This window comes from Lepus europaeus, chromosome 6 (genome assembly GCF_033115175.1).
Source record: "Lepus europaeus isolate LE1 chromosome 6, mLepTim1.pri, whole genome shotgun sequence".
Lineage (NCBI taxonomy): Eukaryota > Metazoa > Chordata > Mammalia > Lagomorpha > Leporidae > Lepus > Lepus europaeus.
The window spans coordinates 97,209,772-97,232,356 of NC_084832.1; the positions used below are offsets into that span (position 1 = coordinate 97,209,772).

Sequence of the window (22,585 nt, forward strand, 5' to 3'; positions counted from 1 at the left end):
AAGGTGTGACAGCAAATTACAGTAATTGACTGTTTCACAACAGAGCCAAGAGCAAGTTGGTCATTCAAATAGCATGGGGAGGAGGGAGAGGGACAACAAAAACACATGAATTCTTTTAACTTAAGAGATTTGTCTCAAAGAGCCCAGGATTCAGTCCAACACCAAGAAAGGTAGGGTGACTTACAAACTAGACTGTGTTAAAGGGAGTAGGGCAACAACGACCTCTTAGTTTCTACTGCTCTTCCCCAATGGAGAAAAAAATCCGGAGGCAGATGTTTAGTCTAGTGGTTAAAATGCCCCTATTTGGGGCTGGCACTGTGGTGTAGTGGGAAAAGCCACTTCATGCAGCACCAGCATCCCATATGGACACCAGTTGGAGTCCTGGCTGCTCTACTTCCAAGCCAGCTCCCTGCTGGAAAAATCAGTGGAAGATGGCCCAAATCCTTGGGCCCCAGGCTTTGAAGCTCTGCTCATTATGGCCATTTGGGGGATGAACCAGCAGATAGAAGATTTTTTTTTTAAAGATTTATTTATTTACTTGAAAGAGTTAGAGAAGTCTTCCATCCACTGGTTCATTCCCCAACTGGCCACAGTGGCCAGAGCTACACTGATAGGAAGCCAGGAGCCCAGAGCTTCTGGTCTCCCACGCGGGTGCAGGGGCCCAAGGGCTTGGGCCATCTTCTACTGCTTTCCCAGGCCATAATAGAGAGCTGGATCAGAAGTGGAGCAGCTGAGACTCGAACTGGCACCCACATGGGATGCCACATTGCAGGCAGTGGCTTTATCAGCTACGCCACAACACCAGCCCCCTAGATTTTCTTTGTCTCTGTCTCTGCTTCTGCCTCTCTCTAACTCTGCCTTTCAAATAAGTAAATCTTTAAAAACAAATTAAACGTTCCTGTCCCACACTGGAGTGCCTGGGTTTGATAACAAGCTCTGGCTCCTGATTCTGGCTTCCGAATGTGGAGTCTGGGAGGCAGTGATGATGGCTCAAGTAATCGCATACCTGCTGCCCACCCAAGAGACCTGGACTGAGTTCCCAGCTTCAGCTCAGCCCAGTCCCAGCCATTTGGGGAGTGAACCAGCTGATGGGAGGTTTGTCTTTCTGTCTCTGTGTCTCTGCCTCTCAATTTAAAAAGTAGCTATAAAAAATGCATATATATTTTACCCAAAAATACTTTTTAAGAGATAGTGGTAAATCATAAGATAGAAAATCTAACTTTGTAACCTCATTGAGAGAAGACAACATCAACCCATAAAGAAACTAGGAACCAGGCTGTGTACTGTCTAGAGCCTCGGGACTGCCACACTCAGGCCCCACTGCTTGAAGACCCACACTTAATGTTCTCTCTTTCAAAGGCCCATGTGGGATGACCTAAGGGAACTGAAGACCTGGGTTCTGTTGGGAGAGATGCTCAGTACCTTGGAGAGAAGCAATGAACTCATACACCTCCTCTACACTCCAGCGGCTGGGATTACTGGACAGGAACACAGGGTTGATGCCATGTAATTCCGGTGTAGGTGGAGCTGTAATGGGATTCCCCAGGTCACGTTCTCCATGCCCAGCTCGTACTGACAATGGCCCAGGAGATGTTGGGGAGAGTGCTTCATCATAACTGGAATTATCTGAACCCCGGCTGGAGTCCTCTTGACCCTACAGAGAAACAACAGGTCAGGAGTAAGTGTGTTCAGTTTCCCTCTGCCTTACCCAACACTCAAGGTTAGGCACAGAGAAAAAATTTATCTTAGCACACGAGAAATAATCTGCACAAAGCCCCAGGTGCCTTTCAGGGACAAATTTATCACTCCCTTGATTCTCCTCTTGTACTAAAAATTGATCTACATTTTCTCTACTCAAGTACAGGGTAAGGATTAATAGACACATGAACCAGTGGCCAGGTGAGAGGAACAAAGCAGGTCAAGGTGAAGGAAAGTTCCAGTCTCACACGCATTTACCTAAGCAGAGGAACTGCCCTGGAGGCAAAAAAAAAAAAAGTCCATTTTTAAGGTAGCCGTCTGGGACAGCAGCTCACCCGGTGGCGTTTGCCCTGGATCTTGGCCCGGGCAATGTCAGAGGAGCTGCGTCGGGGTCCGCGCCGGCGCACACGAGCATAGTTGGCTTCTTGAAACTCTTTCATTTTTTTCCTCTTCAGCCGGAACTGGTGGCTACAGCTCACATTGTACCTATGGGTCAAGGCGTATACACGATGTCACCCTAAATGTGACTTGATTTGGGGAAAGGAATGAAAGCAAGGAGGGAGCCACGAAGTAGCAGTCGTAAGATGATCCTGGGAAAGGGAAGTGACACTAACAGAGAACCCCGCGGCTGAGGGTGAGAAGGGCGCCCCTACAGTACCTCTTAGCACAAGTCATGGAACAGAACCTCTTGGAGCCACGGAACTGCTCTGCAGGGGCGTACTTCCCACAGTACTCGCACTTCAGGAGGCTCGCCTTCTTCTCCAACTCTGGAAGTCACGGCATCAGTGGAGAGTCACCCTGGGGTTCTGCGGCCCTGCAGGCCAGCATGCATCATTCCCAGAGCTAGATCCTAGTTATGGTCAGGGTCTGCCCCCAGAGACTGTACAAAGTTAGAAAACCAGGAAGCCTTGTCCATCAAGAACATTACCAACTCCTCTTTCCACCATCTTGGTGTCCACAGAGGACTGACAGGAATAAGACTTCTAAAAGCAAACACATCTGGCAGGCTGTGGTACAAGGCCATTTGTGCTGGCTATAAGCGAGATCACCAGAGCCAAAGGAAACAGTTTTTTTTTTTTCTTCTAAGATTTATATATTTATCAGGGCCGGCACTGTGGTGTAGCGGGTAAAGCTGCCACATGCAGTGCTGGCATCCCATAAGGGCGCTGGTTCAAGTGCCGGTTGCTCCACTTCCGATCCAGCTCCTTGCTATGGCCTGGGAAAGCAGTGGAGGATGGCCCAGGTCCTTGGGGTCCTGCACCCATGTAGGAGACCCAGAAGAAGCTCCTGGCTCCTGAATTCGGATCGGCCCAACTCTGGCCATTGTGGTCAACTGGGGAGTGAACCAACGGATAAAAGACCTCTCCCTCTCTCTCTGCCTCTCCTTCTCTGTGTAACTCTGACTTTCAGATAAATAAATAAATCTTTAAAAGAATATTTATATGTTTATTTAAAAGGAAGAATTACAGGAAAAAACAGTGACAGATCTTCCATCTGTTTCACTCCCAAAATGGCCACAACAGCCAGAGCTGGGCCAGTCCTAAGCCAACAGTTTCTTCCAGGTCTCCTATGAGTGCAGGGACCCAAAGACATGGGCCATCTTCCATTGCATTCCCAGGCCATAGCAGGGAGCTGGGTTGGAAGTGGGACACCCAGGACTCAAACCAGCACCTATATGGAATGTCAACTTTACCTGCTATGCCACAGTGCCAGCCCCACAGCTCTTTTTAAAATTGAAGGTGTTGGCCGGCGCCGTGGCTCAACAGGCTAATTCTCCGCCTGTGGCACCGGCACACTGGGTTCTAGTCCTGATCAGGGCGCCAGATTCTGTCCCAGTTGCCCCTCTTCCAGGCCAGCTCTCTGCTGTGGCCCGGGAGTGCAGTGGAGGATGGCCCAAGTGCTTGGGCCCTGCACCCCATGGGAGACCAGGCTGAGCACCTGGCTCCTGGCTTCGGATTAGCGCGGTGCGGCGGCCATTGGAGGGTGAACCAATGGTAAAAGAAGACCTTTCTCTCTGTCTCTCTCACTGTCCACTCTGCCTGTCAAAAAAAAAAAAAAAAAAAAAAAAACTGAAGGTGTTGGGGCTGGCGCTGTGGCATAGCAGGTAAAGCCACCACCTGCAGTGCCAGCATCCCATATGGGCGCCAGTTTGAAGCCGGCTGCTCCACTTGCAATCCAGCTCTCTGCTGTGGCCTGGGAAAGCAGTGGAAGATGGCCCTAGTCCTTGGGCTCCTGCACCCACATGGGAGACCTAGAAGAAGCTCCTGGCTCCACGTTCCTGACTTCAGATCAGCGCAGCTCCGGCCGTTGAGGCCAACTGGGGAGTGAACCAGCAGATGGAAGATCTCTCTGCCTCTCCTTCTCTCTCCGTATACTTTCAAATAAATAAATAAATCTTAAAACAAAAACAAACAAAAAAAAACACCTGAAGGTGTTTATTCTCAAGATGAAATAATTCTATCTGGGCAAGAGATATACTTGTATTTTCAAGGAAAAGAAGAAGACAATGACTCCTAGCAGTAAACCTAATAAAACCAGAATGATCTGGGGAAAGTAATCCACACTCATGGAAACAACAGTGGCATGGTATGTGCCGAATTCTGAAGCAAGCTTCCTGTGAGAGCCACTGGACACAGAATCCATGCAATGCTATTCTCAAGGATTTAAACTATTGACAAGCAGATCAATGAAAGAAGGTCTGCTTTCTTATTAAAAAAATAAAAAATTATCAAGTCTTTAAAGTCTTCCTAATCTGAGGCTATACTATGTCCATTTTAAATGTCTAATTTTATCCTACATAATTAATACTCAGAGTTCAGATACAATTCATTTCTGAATAGGAGAAAAGAACTAATCACTAATGCCTAAAAAATATAAGATCCCTTTCCCAAAAAGTTTCCAAAAATAGGCAATAAATATTAAACAAGACTCCTTAATGTTTGTTACAGGATCTAGGATAAAATGAGAAATTAAGAATACAAATATCACAGTGTTGTGGCACAGTGGGTCAAGCACTACCTGCGATGCTAGTATCATAGAAGAGTGCTGGTTAGAGACCCGGCTGCTCCAGTTCTGATCCAGCTCCCTGCTAATATGCCTGGGAGAGCAGCAAAGGATGCCCCAAGTACGTAGGCCCCTGCCAATCATGTGAGAGACCCAGATGGAGTTCTAGGCCCTGGCTGGGATTTACCCAGCCCCAGCCATTTGGGGAGTGAACCAATGGATGGAAGATGTTCCCATACCCCCCAGTAATTCTGCCTTTCTAAGAAATAAATCTTTAACAAATAAATAAATATCAATGTCTTATTTTAGGTCACCTGAAAAACATGTCCTTATAGTAAGGAATAATTCAATAGCTTACTTTTGCTTGAGAACTCCTTTTGAGTGATTCCACATGCTCTGATATATAATATGGCTTCTATGTATAGACAGACTTCATATATTTCCTACTTTAAAATAAATAATTACTATTTTACAGTGACTCTTCAAACACATCTCCATGAGCCTCCTTTCTGCTCACAGGTCTCTAAATACTCACCAGCAGAGGGGCTGTCCCCTCCCAAGGGGTCACTTGAAGGATTCTCACTGAGCCCCGCTGGAAGGCCGGTCTGCAGCGGCTTCTCAGACTCCTTCAGTAACTGAGAACAGCCCACCTGTCCCAGAAACAGTCTACAGTTAAGTTAGCCTAATCCTTTCTGCCTCTTCACCACTTTCTCCAACATTTCCCACTGTCATATCTTTGGGATCTCTGAGTTAAGGGCCAGGTCTGGTTCACAGAGAATCATGTTCTATGTGACAGTCCCGAGTCTCTAACTGGTTTTGCTTTTTTCAGATAAGCTACTGGACAACAGGTTCCTACCCTGGCTCCCTATTTTGTCTTACCTAGAGCTGATTTTGCAACTCAGAACCTAGAAAAAGTCCCTTAACTTCTCTACTGTAATTTTCTTTAATATAAAATAATCTAGTTTGTTTTACTAAAAATTACAGCTTTAAAGGTTACTTTCTTCCTTTTCTTCTCCTCTTCTCCATTTTCTAGTCCAGTTCCCTTTTCCTTTCCTAACTTAACAAACACAACTGAATCATTCTGTATAATTAAACAGTTGTGCCCTGGGGGAGTTAGAAAAGACAGCCATCAGACCAAGTCCCCATTGGACAGTCCCACCTATGGCGCTGCTCTCACCGGGAAAGGTTCTGCTCCTTCCTGGATAACAAAGCCTTCAATGATGTGCGTGAGAATCTGAGGTTTCACAATGGCCTGTGGGGGTTTTGAGTCACCCATTTGTCTGGAGACCATGGCAAGCGTAGGAGGTGGTGCTGATGGGGCAGGGGTCAAGGCTACTAGTTCACTGCTTGGGGTGTTAGCATTCACATTGGCCACTGGTTCAGCTTTCTCTGGAAAAAAAAGAAACGCGGATTAAGAACAGATATGGGATAGCATAAATGACCCATCTATTAGCTGAACCAGCCTGTTCTCCCACCACATACAAGTTCATCCGTCATTCACCTGAATGACTCATATGTGGGTTTTCTCAATAGTCTACCACGTTCAGGCCCATTTTCTGTCGAGCCAGATTTATCTTTTAGCTCTTTCAGAACATTTATCTAATCTCAGTGCACTCCAACAGCATTTTAGAAGTCATTTACTCACCTCCAAGACTGCTCTTCTCCTCCATGACCTTTGGGCTCTCTGCTGCTGGAGATGCCTTGGCAGGAAGTATTGAACCCAGTGTGGGCACATCGTCTCTCTCCTCCTCAGACTCAGCCTTGCGTTTAACAGACAACGTCTGAGGTTTACCCTATTTGTGAATAGGAAAGAAACCAAGACTTGGAAGATAAGGGACCACAATTACTCCCATAGTTTCACAGAAAACTTAGTTCTAGACTCCCAATTTGTATACTCCACATGGTATACTAAAATTCCTCGCCACCCCCAAGAAGTTTTAATTTCTCTATGAGGACAAAGGAAAATGAAGTGTTATTCAGTCCTGACCTAGACCTTGAATATGGACCAATCAAGAAGTGTCGTTTCCCCAGAGACTGATTTGGTTAACAGTACTTTGAGGTAACTTAGTACACATACAAAAACCCAGAATGATTTCACCAACACATTTAGGAGTATGAAGTTCAGGTGTTATATTTGTTAACATCTCTCTTGTATAAAAGGAGCAAATACCAGTAATAACCTCCATTCTTTACTCCTCTACATAAACTCTATTTCCACTAGTCCTAGGTCCACTCTCACAGGTGACAGTCCCTTCAAAGTCATCAGACATCACTTACCGGCAGGTGCACAGACTGCATGTAGAAGGCAGCAGGGACCTGGGCTACAACAGGTGAGGTGGTAGTAGCACCACCCTTTACCACATGTGCTGTCCCTTGCACAGGAGCAAGGGTCATCCCAGGGGCCAATGCAGGAGGGCACTCCTGCAGCGCACCAGGAGCCTGGGATGAAGGTGGCGAGGAGGCCAAGTGGGTTTGACCAGGCTGCACTGCACCTGGCATCCCCCGAGAAGTAGGTACAGCAGCTGCCAGCTGTGCCAGCCCCAAAGCCTGTGCCTGGGCTGTACCTGGCTGCCGGGTGCCCACAACTTGCACAGGGATATGGGGGGGTGGTTGTTGGGTAGCTGACATCTTAGCAGCTCCCAACTGAGGAGGTTTGATAGGTGCTGCAGGTGGTTTGGACTGGATGGGAATGGGTGGCTTAGGGGCTGGGTCAGGTGGGAGGGACAGGGGTGAGGACTGAAGCATCGGTTGAACAACAAGGGTTTGGGCTTGTTGCTGGGACTGAGAAGGGGGGACCTGCTGAGTAGGTGGGACCTGTGGAGGCTGGGGGGCAGTGAGGGTTGTGGTTTGCTGCTGCTGCTGTTGCTGCTGCTGCTGCTGCTGCTGCTGAGCCAGCTGGAGGTGTGTCGCTGTGTGCAGGAGCTGGGACTGGCGGTGCTGGAACTGCTGCTGGTGGTGAATGGCAATCTGCTGCTGGATCACCACCTGCTTCTGCTGCAGGTGGATCTGCTGCTGTTGCTGAATCAGTGAGTGGGGCTGGATCTGCGTGTACGTGGCTATAGGAACAATCCCAGGATGGAACCAAGGGAAAAAAGTGCAGAAAATAATCACTCTTAATTATAAGTAAATTTAAGCTGCACCTCATCCAAATTCTTGCCACTGAGTCAGGCATTACCAGCTACCCTCTAGTCTCTTGTCTTCAAAGACCTCAAAGAAAGACTCCCTTTCTCAATCATTTAATAATCCTCAGTAATTTCTTATGTTTATTTTCTTTGCTACACTTAAATATCCTATCTTTTAAAGCTGTACTTAGCAAAATAGAATTCCTGGCCTCTCCCCGCTCCGCATGATTATTAAGACTTGGAATTTCACAAAGGCTGAGTCCAGGTTTTATTCCTTTTCCCTTCCCTAGAACCCAGCTCCGTGCCTGACACACAAGAATCACTTACTATTCAATGAAGAAAGGTCGTAGAGTTAGAGGTAACCAACTTCTTCCCACAAATGCCTTGATTGTTAACAACTTTCCTGTTAGGTCACCACCTGAGAAACCTCCAGAGTCAGCAGCAGCTCTAGCCCCAAGCTTCCTCAGTGTCCTCCCCTGTTACCTGACAATCTCTACCTCTATATTTTACCAGACTGTCCAGAGAACACACACAAATTGTATGAAATGAAAGCACTCTGGAACTACAACTGCCAGAGTAAGTAAATACCAATGATTAGTAATAACTAATTCTTAATTTTTTGTGAGCAAATTACCGAAATACATCAACAGCTAAGGTGCTAGAAACAAAGACCACCAACAATGCCAAGTAAACTACACATGCCTAACTATATCTTACCCACAGACTGAAAACAAGTATCAACTATTCAGGGTTACTATTCTATTTATTCTTTACTATCCCTTACCATTGATACTGATGAGCACAAGTTGACTATATTAAACCATGGCTCTATTTGCTAATCTTTAGTGCTCTAAGGCATTTATACCGCATCTGCTTTACACTGTACTAACTACCATTAAACACAGAATGAGAATTCACCTGTTATACTAAATTTTAAGTAGCATGAAGACCAAAATCTGGTTTTCCAAGATAATTCTATGAGGTCAGGTCTACCTAAGAAGGTAGACAAGGCAATCTGTTGGCTGCCTGGGGCCCAGTGGGAACAGTGAAGATCTGCATCTGTTACCTATCCTCGTATGCCTGAACCACGTTCAAGGAAGGCTGATGGAACTCTCTCTCCTTCCAATGTTTCATGGCCAGGAGAAACAGGAAAACAAAACAAAAAAAGCAAAGCAATGTACTCCAAAGACTTCAAACAAGTTTTGAGAGAACAGTGACTTTAAGAGTGGTGACAGCTTACCTGAGCTAATAAGTGTCTGGCTGGGGGCAGGTGTAGCTGTCCGTGTCAGGTTCATGCCTACGTTCTGCTGCCCACTCCCGTCTGCCTCTGCCTTCTTGGCCGCTGCACTTTCTGCCTCTGTCTGGCTGCCTTGGCTCACAGTCACTGTTTGGGCTGCAGGCAAGGGCTGTACCACTCCTGTGCCCTTCCTGGGACAGCTTCCACCACCCATTCCGGAGGAAGGCAACTGACCCAAACCTGCAGGCGCCTGGCCACCTCCACCTGGGCCCAAGGACCCTGGCATGCTACTCCCACTGCCTCCACCAGCTTGACTAAGGTTGAGGGACTGGCCTGAGGCCCCAGACGAGGCCTGTGCCACAGCCAAGGCCTGGTTAGAGGCCTGGGAGAGGCTCGAGACAGGGGAGGCTCCGGGAGGAATGGCCTTCTGAGTGGAGCCTTGCATCTGGGGCCCTTGGGCTGAGGTCTGCTGGTTCCTCACTGCCAAGTTCTGAACCTGAAAAAACAAGAAAAAATGGATTGAGGAAAGGCAGACTGGTTGCATTAAGGCTAGATTTCTGTAAGATTATTAGATTTCTATATTATTATTAGACTTTGAATTTCTCAAAGCAGCAAACATGGCTACAGTGTCTTATCATACAACCTACCTCAACTCAAATCCCCACCTATACAAAATACATTAAAGGCCTCTAGTCACCCAGAGAGGATATCAGGAGTCATACCTGATTTTTCACTTTTCTTTTTTCACTACTAAGCCTATCACCAAATTTGGTTATTTATTCCCTTTAATGTCTCTTCAATTTTCCCTGTCCTCTCCATTCATTCACCATCTACCAGACACCTGCCTGTGCTCTGCAAACCTCACTGCATACTGAGAATGCAGGGATGAAAGGAACAGTCCCTACACTTTCTATGAGAAAAGACGAGAGAATCACCAATTATGATGTGGCCATATGCATAAATACAGAGAAGAAAGACCAAGTCAGACTGTGGAGATCTAGGAAAACTTCCTGAAACAAGTCAAGTCTGATCAGAGCCTCAGTAGGTATCAGTGAAGGTGAGGCAAGTTGAGTCTAGGCAGATAGAAAGGTGCTAGATCATCAAGGACCTGGTGTGTTAAGGAGAGTCTGAATGTGACACTGTAAACAGCAAGTTTATCTTTTTATTTATTTTTATGTTCCCAGCATCCAGCAGGGTCTGGCACAAAGTACTCCAAATTATAGATACAAGGAATGAAGTCTGTCTAGCTGACTATTCAAGCCTTGAAGAGCATTAGTATAGTTACAACTATTTTTTATATATTTCCTTTTTTTATGTATTTGAAAGGCAGAGTTACAGAGAGAAAGAGAGATGGAGAGAGTTGAGATCTTCCATCTGCTGGTTCACTCCCCAAATAGACACAATGGCCAGGACTGTGCCAGGCTGAAGCCAGGAGTCTGAAACTCCATCCAGGTTTCCCACATGGCTGGCAGGGGCCAAAGTACTTGGGCCATATTCCGTTGCTTTCCAAGGCACAACAGCAGGGAACTGAATTGGAAGTGGACCAGCCAAGACCTAAACTAGCGCTCACATGAGATGCCAGCATTGCAGGTGGCAGCCCAACCCACTGCACCACAACACAGGCCCCTTTTTAAATATTTCTGATGGAAGTGTGGGGAGAAAATTTGCCATCACATCCTGAGGTTGAACATTCACACACATCCTCTAATTGAGAATTCCACAAGACAATCTCTTGCCATGTATAACCTGAGGCATGTACAAGAAGTGTTCACAGCACCATTACTCACAGTGACAAAGGCTTGGAAACACTAGAATGACCATCTACAAAACAGAAAATGAATAAACAGTAGTTTGTTCACACAACAGATTACATAGAAATTCATGAATTATAATGACTATAGCAAAAATTTTAATCTTATTCTCCAGGTGGACATTGTGGCCCAGCGGGTTAAGCTGTCTATATCCCATATCGAAGTACCTTGGATTGAGTCCCAGCTCCTTCATTACTTATCCAGCTTCCTGTTAATGCATCCTGAGAAGCAGGGTATGATGGCCCAAGTGCTTGGGCTCCTGCCAACCATATGGGAGACCTGAATGGAGTTCCAGACTCCCAGCTTCAGCCTCACCCAGCCCTGACTATCGTAGGCATCTGCGGAGTGAACCAATAGATGGAGTATTTCTCTGTTTCTCTGCATTTCAGGTAAAATACATAACAAAAAGAAAGCATCTCAAAAAGATTACATATAGAACAAATACCTTTTAAATCTAATACACATAAAAATACATATGGTATCTGGGATTTGTTTCAAAGTAATCCATGGGCAGAGGGGGAAGGGCCCAAATAGATTGGCCATGAATTGATAATTGTTAAGAGCTCCATGGCAGGTACATAGGGATTCATTTTTTTTTTTTCTTTTTGTGTGTGTATTTAACATTTTCCATAATAAAAGTACATTTTAGAAATATATAGTCAGAGCCAGTGTTCTGGCATAGCAGGTAAGGCTGCTGCCAGTGTGGCATCCCACATGGGCGCCGGTTTATGACACAGCTGCACCACTTCTGATCCAGCTTCCTGCTAACACGCCTGGGAAAGCAATGCAGCATGGTCCGAGTACACCTATGTAGGAGATCAGGAAGAAGCCCCTGGCTTTGGCCTGGCCCAACCCCAGCTGTTGAGGCTATCTGGGGAGTGAACCAGCAGATGGAAAATCATTCAATCTCAATCTCTCTCTCTCTCTCTCTCTCTCTCTCTCTCTCTCTCTCTCTCTCTCCCTGTCTCTTCCTCTCTCTGGTAACTCTCACTTTTAAATAGATAAATAAGGGTCCAGCACTGTGGTGTAGCAGGTAAAGCCGCTGCCTGCAGTGCAGGCATCCCATATGGACGCCAGTTCAACACCCAGCTGCTCTACTTCTGATCCAGCTCTCTGCTATGGCCTGGGAAGGCAGTGAAAGATGGCCCAAGTCCTTGGGCCCCTGCACCCATGTAGGAGACCTGGAAGAAGCTCCTGGCTCCTGGCTTCGGATCAGCCCAGCTCCAGCTATTGCAGCCATCTGGGGAGTGAACCAGCAGATGGAAGACCTCTCTCTCTCTCTCTCTCTCTCTGCCTCTCCTCTCTGTGTGTGTAACTGTGACTTTCAAGTAAAATTTTAAAAAATCTTTAAAATAAATAAATAAATCTTTAAAAGATATAGAAAGTGAGATGCAATAAACCTGTATAAAAAGGGAACAAGGGGAAGGATAAAGCTACAATAATCATTACCATTGGGTAATGGCAGTCAGTGAATGGGTCTGGGGATTGCTTACCACATTATTAAAAAGCCACCAAATAAATAAATAAAGCTGGGTCATGAATACATCAATGATGACTGTCATGAGCCAAAGATGATGATCAAATTCTGTATACCAGAAATACAATTTAAAACATTAGTAATGACATATTTTCTCATTTAAAAATATCTATCCTGGGGCTGCTGTTATGGTGCAGCAAGTTAAGCTGCCGCTTGCAATGCTGGCATCCCATATCAGAGTGCTGGTTACAGTCCTGGCTGCTCCACTTCTGATCCAGCTTCCTGCTAATGCACCGGGAAGGCAGCAGAAGGTGCCCCAAGTACCTGAGCCCCTGCCACCCACGTGGGAAACAAAGATGGAGTTCCTGGCCTGTGGCTTCAGCCTGGGCCAGCCTGCGCCACTGCAGCCATTTGGACAGTGAACTAGGGAAGATTTCTATCTCTCCCTTCTTCTGTGTCACTCAGCTTTTCAAATAAAATTTTTTTTAAAATAATTATCCTGAAAATAATGTGGAAAAGGATGACAAGGAGGGAAGGCTGAATTCAAGACCATTTAGAAAACCATTCCCGTAATCCAAATGAAAATATTAAGAACCTGAACTCTGGCACCAGCAGAAAGAGCAAGAGTAGCTCATGAGAGTTAGGTACAAGAATCATCAGGACTGGGTGCTGGAGCACATAATATTATCTGGGAACTACAGCTTTTCTAATCAGCTCCCTGTCCACAATGGCTATTTCAACTTTCCTACTCTCCCTATACTCAGGGAGTATATCACCTTCTGTTTCTCTCCTCGCACTCTTCACCTCTACAAAGAAAACAGGAACTATTCTTTTTTTTTTTTTTTTTTTTGACAGGCAGAGTGGACAGTGAGAGAGAGACAGAGAGAAAGGTCTTCCTTTTGCCGTTGGTTCACCCTCCAATGGCTGCCGCGGTAGGCGCGCTGTGGCCAGCGCACCACGCTGATCCGATGGCAGGAGCCAGGTGCTTCTCCTGGTCTCCCATGGGGTGCAGGGCCCAAGCACTTGGGCCATCCTCCACTGCACTCCCTGGCCACAGCAGAGAGCTGGCCTGGAAGAGGGGCACCGATCCTGTCCCGGTGTGCTGGCGCCGCAAGGCAGAGGGCGCCGGCCAGAAAACAGGAACTATTCTACAAGCATTCTTTCATGAGTTCCACCACCAAGTCTATATGTTTGCCTGTCCCCATTACCTCCTCTTCCCTCCCTTCCATCCTTTCTCCAGTCAAAGGCAATCCTTCCCTACGCTCAGGGTCCCATGTGCTCCTGCCTCCTCAAGAAGCCCATCCTGTCCCTGTCCCTTGGCTCCTCAGCCTCTCCCTCCCTCCCATCACCACACTGGACCACACATCCCCCTCCACCAGCTTTACCCTGCTTTCCTGTCACTGATGAGCTCGTAATTGTTCCCATCATCTGTCACACTCATACTATTCTGGATTCAACCCCCACCCTACTGAAGCAGCTCCCCCTCTGTTACCAATACATCCCTCCTTCTTTCCCTCTGTACTATATTCAAGAGATGAGTACGCCCCCTTCCACACGCATGTCTTTTAATATTCTGCCCACTGTCTTTAAGACACTACCCAATCTGAATTCTCCATTCTCCCATCTCACCATCACTGTTGTGTACTCCCCTTCGTCAGTCCACCACCCTCCACCCAACACTCAACTGCTCTTCTAAGGGCTCATCCTAGCCCTCAGGGTTCCATTTTAAATGCTTTCTTCAATCCTTATCATCTTCCTCAGCAATTCTAAAAACGCCCTTGACTTCTGCTATGTTAACATCTCCTCATGTATGACTCACATGTACTTCTAAGTCTGCACATCCACAACAGAACTTCACTCCATCGTTCATCACCTCATAAACGGCACCACCAGTCACCCCACTGCAGTGTCTGATCTCAGGTCTCATCTGGCATCTCCCTCAATTCCCCCTTCAATGATTCTTCTAAGTTATTCTCAAATCTATACATTTCTACCAATCCAAACACTCTCTTCCTTCTACACTGTTGTAGAACTGTTATTCTCCCAAATCTGCACTCACCCATTTCCATTTAATCTCCACAGGGGAGTCAGCAGGGTCTGTATAAAACAAAACACACAAACCTCTGCACATCATTTCCCTTTTTAAAAACCTTCTATAGCTCCCCATTGTCCTGTACATAAGCCCCAAATCCTAAACACAGCCTCTGAGACTCTTCAAGATGAAGTTCCTCTCACTCTGCCAAACTCTGGGAAACATGCCTTCTTTAGTTATTCAAACCAATCAAGCTCCTATCCTCGGAGCCTTTGGACACAGTGTTTGACTGCCTTCAACACTCTGCTGTGTCTTTACCTGGCTAACTCCTACAGGCCCAGATTAAATGTCACCTCATAGAGCACTTGGTATTTTCTAATTAGGTAATTGTTATACCACTCAGGCAACAATTTGTTTAATGTCTAGAGCTTCATTTATGGCCCACAATTGCCATAAATGTAACAACCATGACTTTCTTGGGCATCCAAGGCCAAAGAATGTCTGATACATTAATAATAATAAAATTAACACTCTCAAACACTCATTATGTCCAGGCACTGTTCAAGGAGTTACAACATCAACTCATTCAGTCCTCACAACACACCCTGAGGTAGGTATATTGTAATATCTACTGTACAGATGCCCAAGATCATACAGTAAGAAGTGAAGCTGGAATCTGACCCAAACATCAGATGCATGCCTTTAACCACTACTCTCTGTCCCACAAACCAATACTCAAACATATGATGAAGAGATGGATAAATGAAAGAAAAGGATATGAAGCAGGAACAACCTCACTACGACCATACTGTCTAAAACAAAGGTCTTCCCTTATCATCAGATGACCCCAGAGGTCTCTGAGCAAGTTCTCCAATCAGGAATATGTTCCTAGATGACTGTTTCTGAAGTACTTTCCTTATTCTATGAAACTACTGTTCAACAGCCAGTAATGGTCCCTAAAACTCATTTATATGCCTTTTGGGCTCCTCCCTAACAATGACCTCCTCTACAATCAGGCCCATTACCTTCAATTTATCCACCCTCTCACCCCCGACCACCACGCACACTCATATTGACATAAATGAATGGTGACCTTACACTTGCTATTCTCTCCAATTTTCTTCTTATTCCAAATGAAATTCTATACATCCTTCAAAACTCTTGTCAATTATCCTGCAAAGGAAATCAGCCAACTCTTCTCTAACCTCTTGTGTTGCCCAAAGCCGGTATCAGTTAAGCACTTTTGTTCCTTAAGCTCTTTAAAGATTTGACTCACATTTCTTTTCAATCCTCCAAAACTTCTAGAACTATCTGAGCACATCAACAGAAAGAGCTTGACATTTACCTGCTCTCTGGTAAGATTAGAAGGATGAGATAATTTTGATACTGTAAGATCTATATGTACAAAGCTAAAAATTAAAACATATATTTTGGAAATAAGTCATGGGAAGTAATGGTGACTAAGACTTTCACTGGGAAAACAGTGAACAGGAAGAGGAGACCGAAAGTTGAGAACTAGAATTAAGCAGAGGGAATCAAACAATGTTCCGGCAACTCAGCCAGATCAGCTTCAAACCTAAAAACAGAATTCCCTGGGCCACCCCTTACCTTCAGGAGATGGCACTGAGAGAGAGAACTAAGACTCCCTGATAAAAACTGAGCCACAGAGGACTAAAAGGATGGTCAGGAAATTTATCCTGTACCGAGAATAAGACTTCCCAGATCCACAAGGCTATTTTCAGGCAATCTACCTTCCTTTCTAACTCAAGTCAACTCAAAAGTTCAAGTTTCATGGCAATTAATGTAAGGGAGAACACACAAAAAATAAGAATTCTGGAAAGTGCTAACAGACAGAAGGATGGACCCCGGTGTGTGGTCATCCCCTTCATCCTCCCCAGTGTCCATCCACAGGTAACGTGGTTGCCACTGACCTGATCGGCATCTGCATGGACTCCGGGAGACTGAGCAGATGGCACCTCCTGCTGGACTGCAGCCACTGCCCCATTAGGCATCAGGATGAGTTGGGAGGCTAGAGGCACATTCCGGCCCAGGGTCCGGTTTACCTGCAACAGGTTTCCCAGCTGTGGCTGGCAAGGAGAGGAGGAAGAGGAAGAGCAGAGAGGAAAAGAGGAAAAGAAAAGACAGAAGAAATGGAAGGGAAGGACCACAACACAAAATAAACAAAGGATATTAAACAGCTAAGCCCTGCCCCTTTCCACACCAACCCAGGACCTCTTAATTCTCCATAAGTGATGAATCATCCAGAAGAAATCTAGAATACGGAGAACCTCACAGACTGATAACAGAGAGTCAAACATCAAAGAAGTTCAGATGTGGATTTGAGAACAAGCACTAGTAAATAGATAGGCTGAGAGGCAACACTTAGAATTTGTGTACTTGATGGGGCCGATGTTGTGGCATAGCAGGTAAGGCCACCGCCTGTGACTGACATCCCATGTGGAAGCCAGCTGCTCACTTCCAATCCAGCTCCCTGCTAATGTGCCTGGGAAAGCAGTGGAAGATGGCCCAAGTGCATGGGTCCCTGCACCCATGTAGGAGATCCAGAAGAAGATCCTGACTCCTGGCTTCTGCCTGGTACAGCCCCAGATGTTGTGGTCATTTGGGGAGCGAACTAGCGAATAGAATATACGTCTCTCTCTGTCTCTCTGTCTCTGTCTCTCTGTGAAACTCTGACTTTCAAATAAATAAATCAGAATTTGCGTAGTTGAGCTGTAGGTTTAATGGTTAACTAATACTAACTCAGCTAAACTTTAAAGTCAACATCTTCTAAATTAGAATCTCACTATAGCCTATAGGCTACCTGTAAATACTGAGCAACACTTCTAGAGAAATTAAGGCATGGAAAGTACATCAGCTTATCTCAGAATATCCGAGTACTATGGTTAAATAAAATAGCGTGCAATCACATCTTTGCCAGTGACAAAAAAATCAGGCCCCTGGGACACGTGCTGTCTGTGGACTTACCCGTAGATACATCTGGGCTTGGGACTGGTTGAGGGGTGGGGAGGTGGTGTTCCCCAGTAGCACAGACTGGGTCAAGGTGGTGGCACTGGGAGAGCTCACACTCTGGGATCGGCTGATGAGCTGTGCAGCCGACGTGGTGGCCAGATTGATCTGTGTGGAACAGAGAGGAACCAGGGCTTAGGAGGAGAAATAGACATGACTGACACATTCAGAGACACTATCAAGGACAGAGTATCTCACTTTCATGGAGTCAGAGGGAAATGATTATTAATGACTTCTTACCCAAAACTGTCATCCTACTTACTCTGGATTATTATCAAAGTGGGAGATTTAAAAAAAAAAAAAAAATCCTAAGCACTAGTGTTAACTGTTGAGAAAACAATCGAGTGAAGTGGAACAGATTTCACTCCTCACTGAAGTGTCCAGAGATTCGTCCCTTTCCTTTGGTATCTTCTCCTTCCCCAGGATTCTCCACTTAGACTTCCTCAGTACAGACTCCTCTCCAGATCCAAGCTGGTTACTCTTCCTTTCACCATTCTTCTCTACACAGGAGCAGTGAGCGATGCTCAATAAACTCTCTCAGGTCAGCTAAACAAAGTGGTTTCGCCCAGGGACGAAGACCCAGCAAGAGAATCCTTTAAGCGCGAGAGGCAGTACTCACTGAGGCCTGGGTGGTGGTAGCCTGCTGCTGGGTGGTGCTGGTGTTTGGGGAGCTGGCCTGCCGACTGGCAGCGATGGTGGCCTGTGGAAAGGAAAGGCGAACAAGAAATAGCAGACCATAAAGGAAAAAACTCTGAGTCTTCCAATAATAAATCACAGGCACAAAACACACAGAGACTTTGGGCAAGAAGAGACAGATCCTACTCTGGAGTAAGGAAACGTACATTCACGACCCCAGTAACTCTCACATTACTATATATGCAAACCCAGCAACCCTCAACGTGACCTCCTGGGCAGTCAGGAACCGGGCTGCTCTCTGTCCTGGCTCCCTCTTGCTTTTAGGTTGATGAGTCTGGATTTGAATGCTGTAAGGCACATATATATTTTCTACAATGCACATTTTTAACAAAGAATAAAGCAACTTTTTTAAAGTAATCTTTTCTTTTTAAAAAAATTTTTAAATTATTTACTTATTTAAATTGTTTGAAAGGCAGAAAAAAGACAGAGATCTTCCATATGCTATTTCACTTTCCAGATGCCTGCAACACCAGGGTTAAACCAAGCTGAAATCAACAGCCTGGAATGCAGTCTAGGCCTGCTGCCTTGCAGGGCATGCATCAGCAGAAAGCTAGAATCGGAATTAGAGCCAGAACTCAAACCCGTTGTGGGTGTGGGGGTCAGGACATTTATTATGGTGTGGGGACTAAGAGCCCCAGCCAGATGCAGAGAGACCTACAGCTAGACTTAGCCTAGGTTCTTGTTTCCCATGTATAAGAATAAAACCAGGAGAGGAAAAGCAGGATTTACTGAAAGGCAAAGGGATACTACACACTCAAGAGGTGAGTGCAGGCAATCTTATGGGGAATTGCCTTTTTTTTTTTTTTGACAGGCAGAGTGGATAGTGAGAGAGAGAGACAGAGAGAAAGGTCTTCCTTTGCCGTTGGTTCACCCTCCAATGGCCGCTGCGGCCGGCGCATCTCGCTGATCCGAAGCCAGGAGCCAGGTGCTTCTCCTGGTCTCCCATGCGGGTGCAGGGCCCAAGGACTTGGGCCATCCTCCACTGCCTTCCCGGGCCATAGCAGAGAGCTGGCCTGGAAGAGGGGCAACTGGGATAGAATCCAGCGCCCCAACCGGGACTAGAACCTGGTGTGCGGGTACCGCAAGGCAGAGGATTAGCTTGTTAAGCCACTGCGCCGGCCGGGAATTGCCATTTTTATTCATGAATCTTATTTAACCCAACAGATCTAAAATATTATCATTTCAACATGCAGTAAGTATTTAAAAATTACTGAGATATTTTATTTTTCTTCATTCTAGGACTTTGTACTCTAATCTTTTTATTCAATATAATTTTTAATACATCAGTGACCTTTCTTGCATTCATTTCTAAATTCCAGAATATATTAACAGGATATAAATACTCAAATTAAATTTTTTTCTTAAACATAGGACTTTATTATTCACAGCAGAGCAAGTATCAAAAACATCAAGTTTACATCAACTTGGATCCCAAGTCCCATGGGAGCAATGGAGTGGGCTCAGATGGATTCCTGCACACACACACACGCATCACCAGCTTATAATAGAAGAACACCAACCTCAGAGGACACACTGCTTTTGTAATAAGCAGTAAGCAAACTTACTTTGTCCCAGAGCGAATGTAAACTAATATTACTATATCATCGTTTTGATTTTTTTTTTTTAACTTATTCTGATTTTCATAAACAAAGCTGAAGGGGCAGGTGCTGTGACATAGCAGGTAAAGCCAACACCTACAGTGCCGGAACCCATATGGGCACCAGTTCTAGTCCCAGCTGCTCCACTTTCCATACAGCTCTCTGCTATGGCCTGGGAAAGCAGTGGAAGAAGGCCCGAGTCCTTAGGCCCCTGCACCCGCGTGGGAGACCTGGAAGAAACTCCTGGCTCCTGGCTTCAGATCATTGCAGTTCCAGCCATTGCAGCCAACTGGGGAGTGAACCAGTGGATGGAAGACCTCTCTCTCTCTCTCTCTTTCTCTCTCTCGCTCTCACTCTGCCTCTGCCTCTCTGTAATTCTGCCTTTCAAATAAATAAATAAATCTTAAAAAAAAAAAAATGCAACAAAGTTAAAGACTTGAGTTTACCACTAGTGATTCCTTAAGTGGAAAGAAGGGAAAAGCTTATGTTGCTTCTTTACCTTTCCAAAAGCCCTCTCATTAGGATCATTTTTCTTAGATGGAAACACATACAGCAGTTCAGTGAAACGATATATGAACGTTTCCTGTTTCTGACCAGAAGTGATTAATAAGTATAACTAGTATGGTCTTCCTTCTCCAAGTAAAGGTTTCCTTATAGAATTAGTAAGACTGTATCTTCTGCCCTAACATTCTCTTGATTTTTTATATTTTAAAATACATATAGATATTAGGAGCAGTCATTCTTTTGACATTTTATATTAAAATATATATATTTATATTTAGGAGCAGGCATTTAGCCTAGGAGTTAAGATGCCCATATGCCAAATTGGGAAAGCCTGGATTCCATATTCTGCTCCATTTCCTAATTCCAGCTTCATGTTAATGCCTATCCCAGAAAGCAGCAGATGATGGTTCAAGTTATTGGATTCCTGCACTCACATGGGACAAAGACCTGAACTTGGTTCCGAGCTCTCAGCTCAGCTCAGCCTAGCCCAACTCATTCCTATCATTGTGAACACAAGGGAAGTGAACCAGCAGACTGGAGCTCTCTCTCTTATCTCCCACTTGTGTCTATTTGTCTGTCTGTCTCTCTCCCTCCAAGTTTAAATATGTATGTGTGTGTATATATATGTATATGTACATATATATATATATAAAAAATTATAGTAGGAGAATGTAATTCTAAAGTTTTCTCTGCAGCTACAAGAGAACAATCAGGAGACTTTGGGGTTATATTAATATTTATTAAGACATTAATATTTACTAATATGTTTATTAAACATTTGTTTTTATGTAATAGTAAAAGATGTTATTTCACATTCACTTTGTTTAAATTTTCTTTTTTTTTAATTGGCCCACAGTAATCATACATGTTTAGGAGGTATGGCAAGTTCTAAACTCTTGTAGCATACCTCAGTTTGGACTAGCCATACTTTAAGTACTCAATAGCTAGAGGTGACTAGTGGCTACACAGTGGACAGAGCAGGTGTATTTCTAAAACATGATTCTCCAACAGCTCTTCTGGAGCCCCAGAGGCTAAGACCCATCCCTCCTTTGTAGGAGGAAGAGGCAAAGGAGACTCTGTCCTCAGCCTGGTTGCATACAGAATAAAGCATGCCCCAAAGTCTCCCCGGCCCACCTGCAGTTCTTGTCCCCTCCCTCTCGGGCCAGCTGGCTGCTGACCTCTCACCTGCTGGACGGCAGCCAGGCTGTGCAGCTGGGCATTACTGAGCTGCTGCTGGAGCATGAACTGGTGGAAGTACTGCGCCGCATTGGGCTGCCGCTGTAGTGCCTGCAGAGCCTAGGAGGAGAGAGACGATGAGACATTCAGAACGTGCAACTCACTCTATAATCATGTGAAAGAGAGTTATTGGCAGGACAGAAATCACAGGAGATTGGACACTGGGCTAAATCAACATCTTTTGTTTGTGCATTTTTATATTAGAACCAGTATGTGTACAAAGTCCTCTAAAAACCATTGAAACAATCCATGATCTATTCTCGTGTAAAAAAAAAAAAAAAAAAAAGGCAACACAGCACAATTCACATGAACTCTTATTTCCCAAACTTTGACCTAGAAAAACACCATATAGTGAGAAATAAATAAGTTGAAAATAATTGTGGTGTAACGGATTGAGCTGCTGCTTGCAGTACTGGCATCCCATATGGGTACCAGTTCAAGTCCCAGGTGCTCCACTTCCAATCCAGCCCCCTGCTGATTAATATGCCTGGGAAAGCAGCAGAAGATGGCCCAAGTTCTTGGGCCTCCACACCCACGTGGGAGACCCAGATGAAGCTTCTGGCTGCTGGCTTAACCTGGCCCAGCAGTGGCCGTTGCAGCCATTTGGAGAGTGAACCAGCAGATGGAACGTCTCACTCCTTCTCTCCCTCTCTCCCTCTCTCCCTCTCTCACTCTGTACTTCTGCCTTTCAAATGAATAAAATAAACCTTATAAAAAAAAAGAAATGGGGTGCTGATTAGTATAAAGAAAAGAAAATGGAAACAGGTATTCAGCCTAGCAGTTACATTGCTCACGTACCACAGTACAGTGCCTTGGTTCAGTGCCCAGCCCTGGCTCCCGACTCCAACTTCCTGCTAACACAAACCCTGAGAAGCAGTGGTGACAGTTCAAGTAATTAGGTGTCTTGAACCCTGAGTGAGATCTGAATTGAGTTCTCAGCCCCCAGCTCTGGCCATTGCCGATATCTAGGGAGTAAACAAGCAGATGGGAACTCTCTGCCTTTTCTGTCTCTTGGTCTCTCTGCCTCTCAAGTAAAAATTAATTTATGGCTGGCGCCACGGCTCAATAGACTAATCCTCCGCCTTGTGGCGCCGGCACACCGGGTTCTAGTCCCGGTTGGGGCGCCGGATTCTGTCCCGGTTGC

General features: G+C 45.4%; 1 protein-coding gene across 4 annotated transcripts in view; it reads right to left on the bottom strand.

The window, feature by feature from the left end:
- Window positions 1–22,585, bottom strand: part of PHC1 (polyhomeotic homolog 1) — a 29,175-nt gene that overhangs the window by 2,202 nt on the left and 4,388 nt on the right. For 2 of the 4 annotated variants that reach the window (XM_062194648.1, XM_062194647.1), the window contains exons 3-14: window positions 21,391–21,501; window positions 18,027–18,107; window positions 17,366–17,515; window positions 16,312–16,467; window positions 9,064–9,556; window positions 6,979–7,757; window positions 6,347–6,494; window positions 5,879–6,090; window positions 5,237–5,351; window positions 2,357–2,465; window positions 2,034–2,184; window positions 1,423–1,654 (exon numbers count right to left, since the gene is read on the bottom strand). In XM_062194648.1, coding sequence (XP_062050632.1) covers window positions 1,423–1,654; window positions 2,034–2,184; window positions 2,357–2,465; window positions 5,237–5,351; window positions 5,879–6,090; window positions 6,347–6,494; window positions 6,979–7,757; window positions 9,064–9,556; window positions 16,312–16,467; window positions 17,366–17,515; window positions 18,027–18,107; window positions 21,391–21,501 — 2,737 coding nt within the window. The remainder of the gene's footprint in view (window positions 1–1,422; window positions 1,655–2,033; window positions 2,185–2,356; window positions 2,466–5,236; window positions 5,352–5,878; window positions 6,091–6,346; window positions 6,495–6,978; window positions 7,758–9,063; window positions 9,557–16,311; window positions 16,468–17,365; window positions 17,516–18,026; window positions 18,108–21,390; window positions 21,502–22,585) is intronic. The other 2 variants (XM_062194649.1, XM_062194650.1) reach the window with 2 other exon arrangements.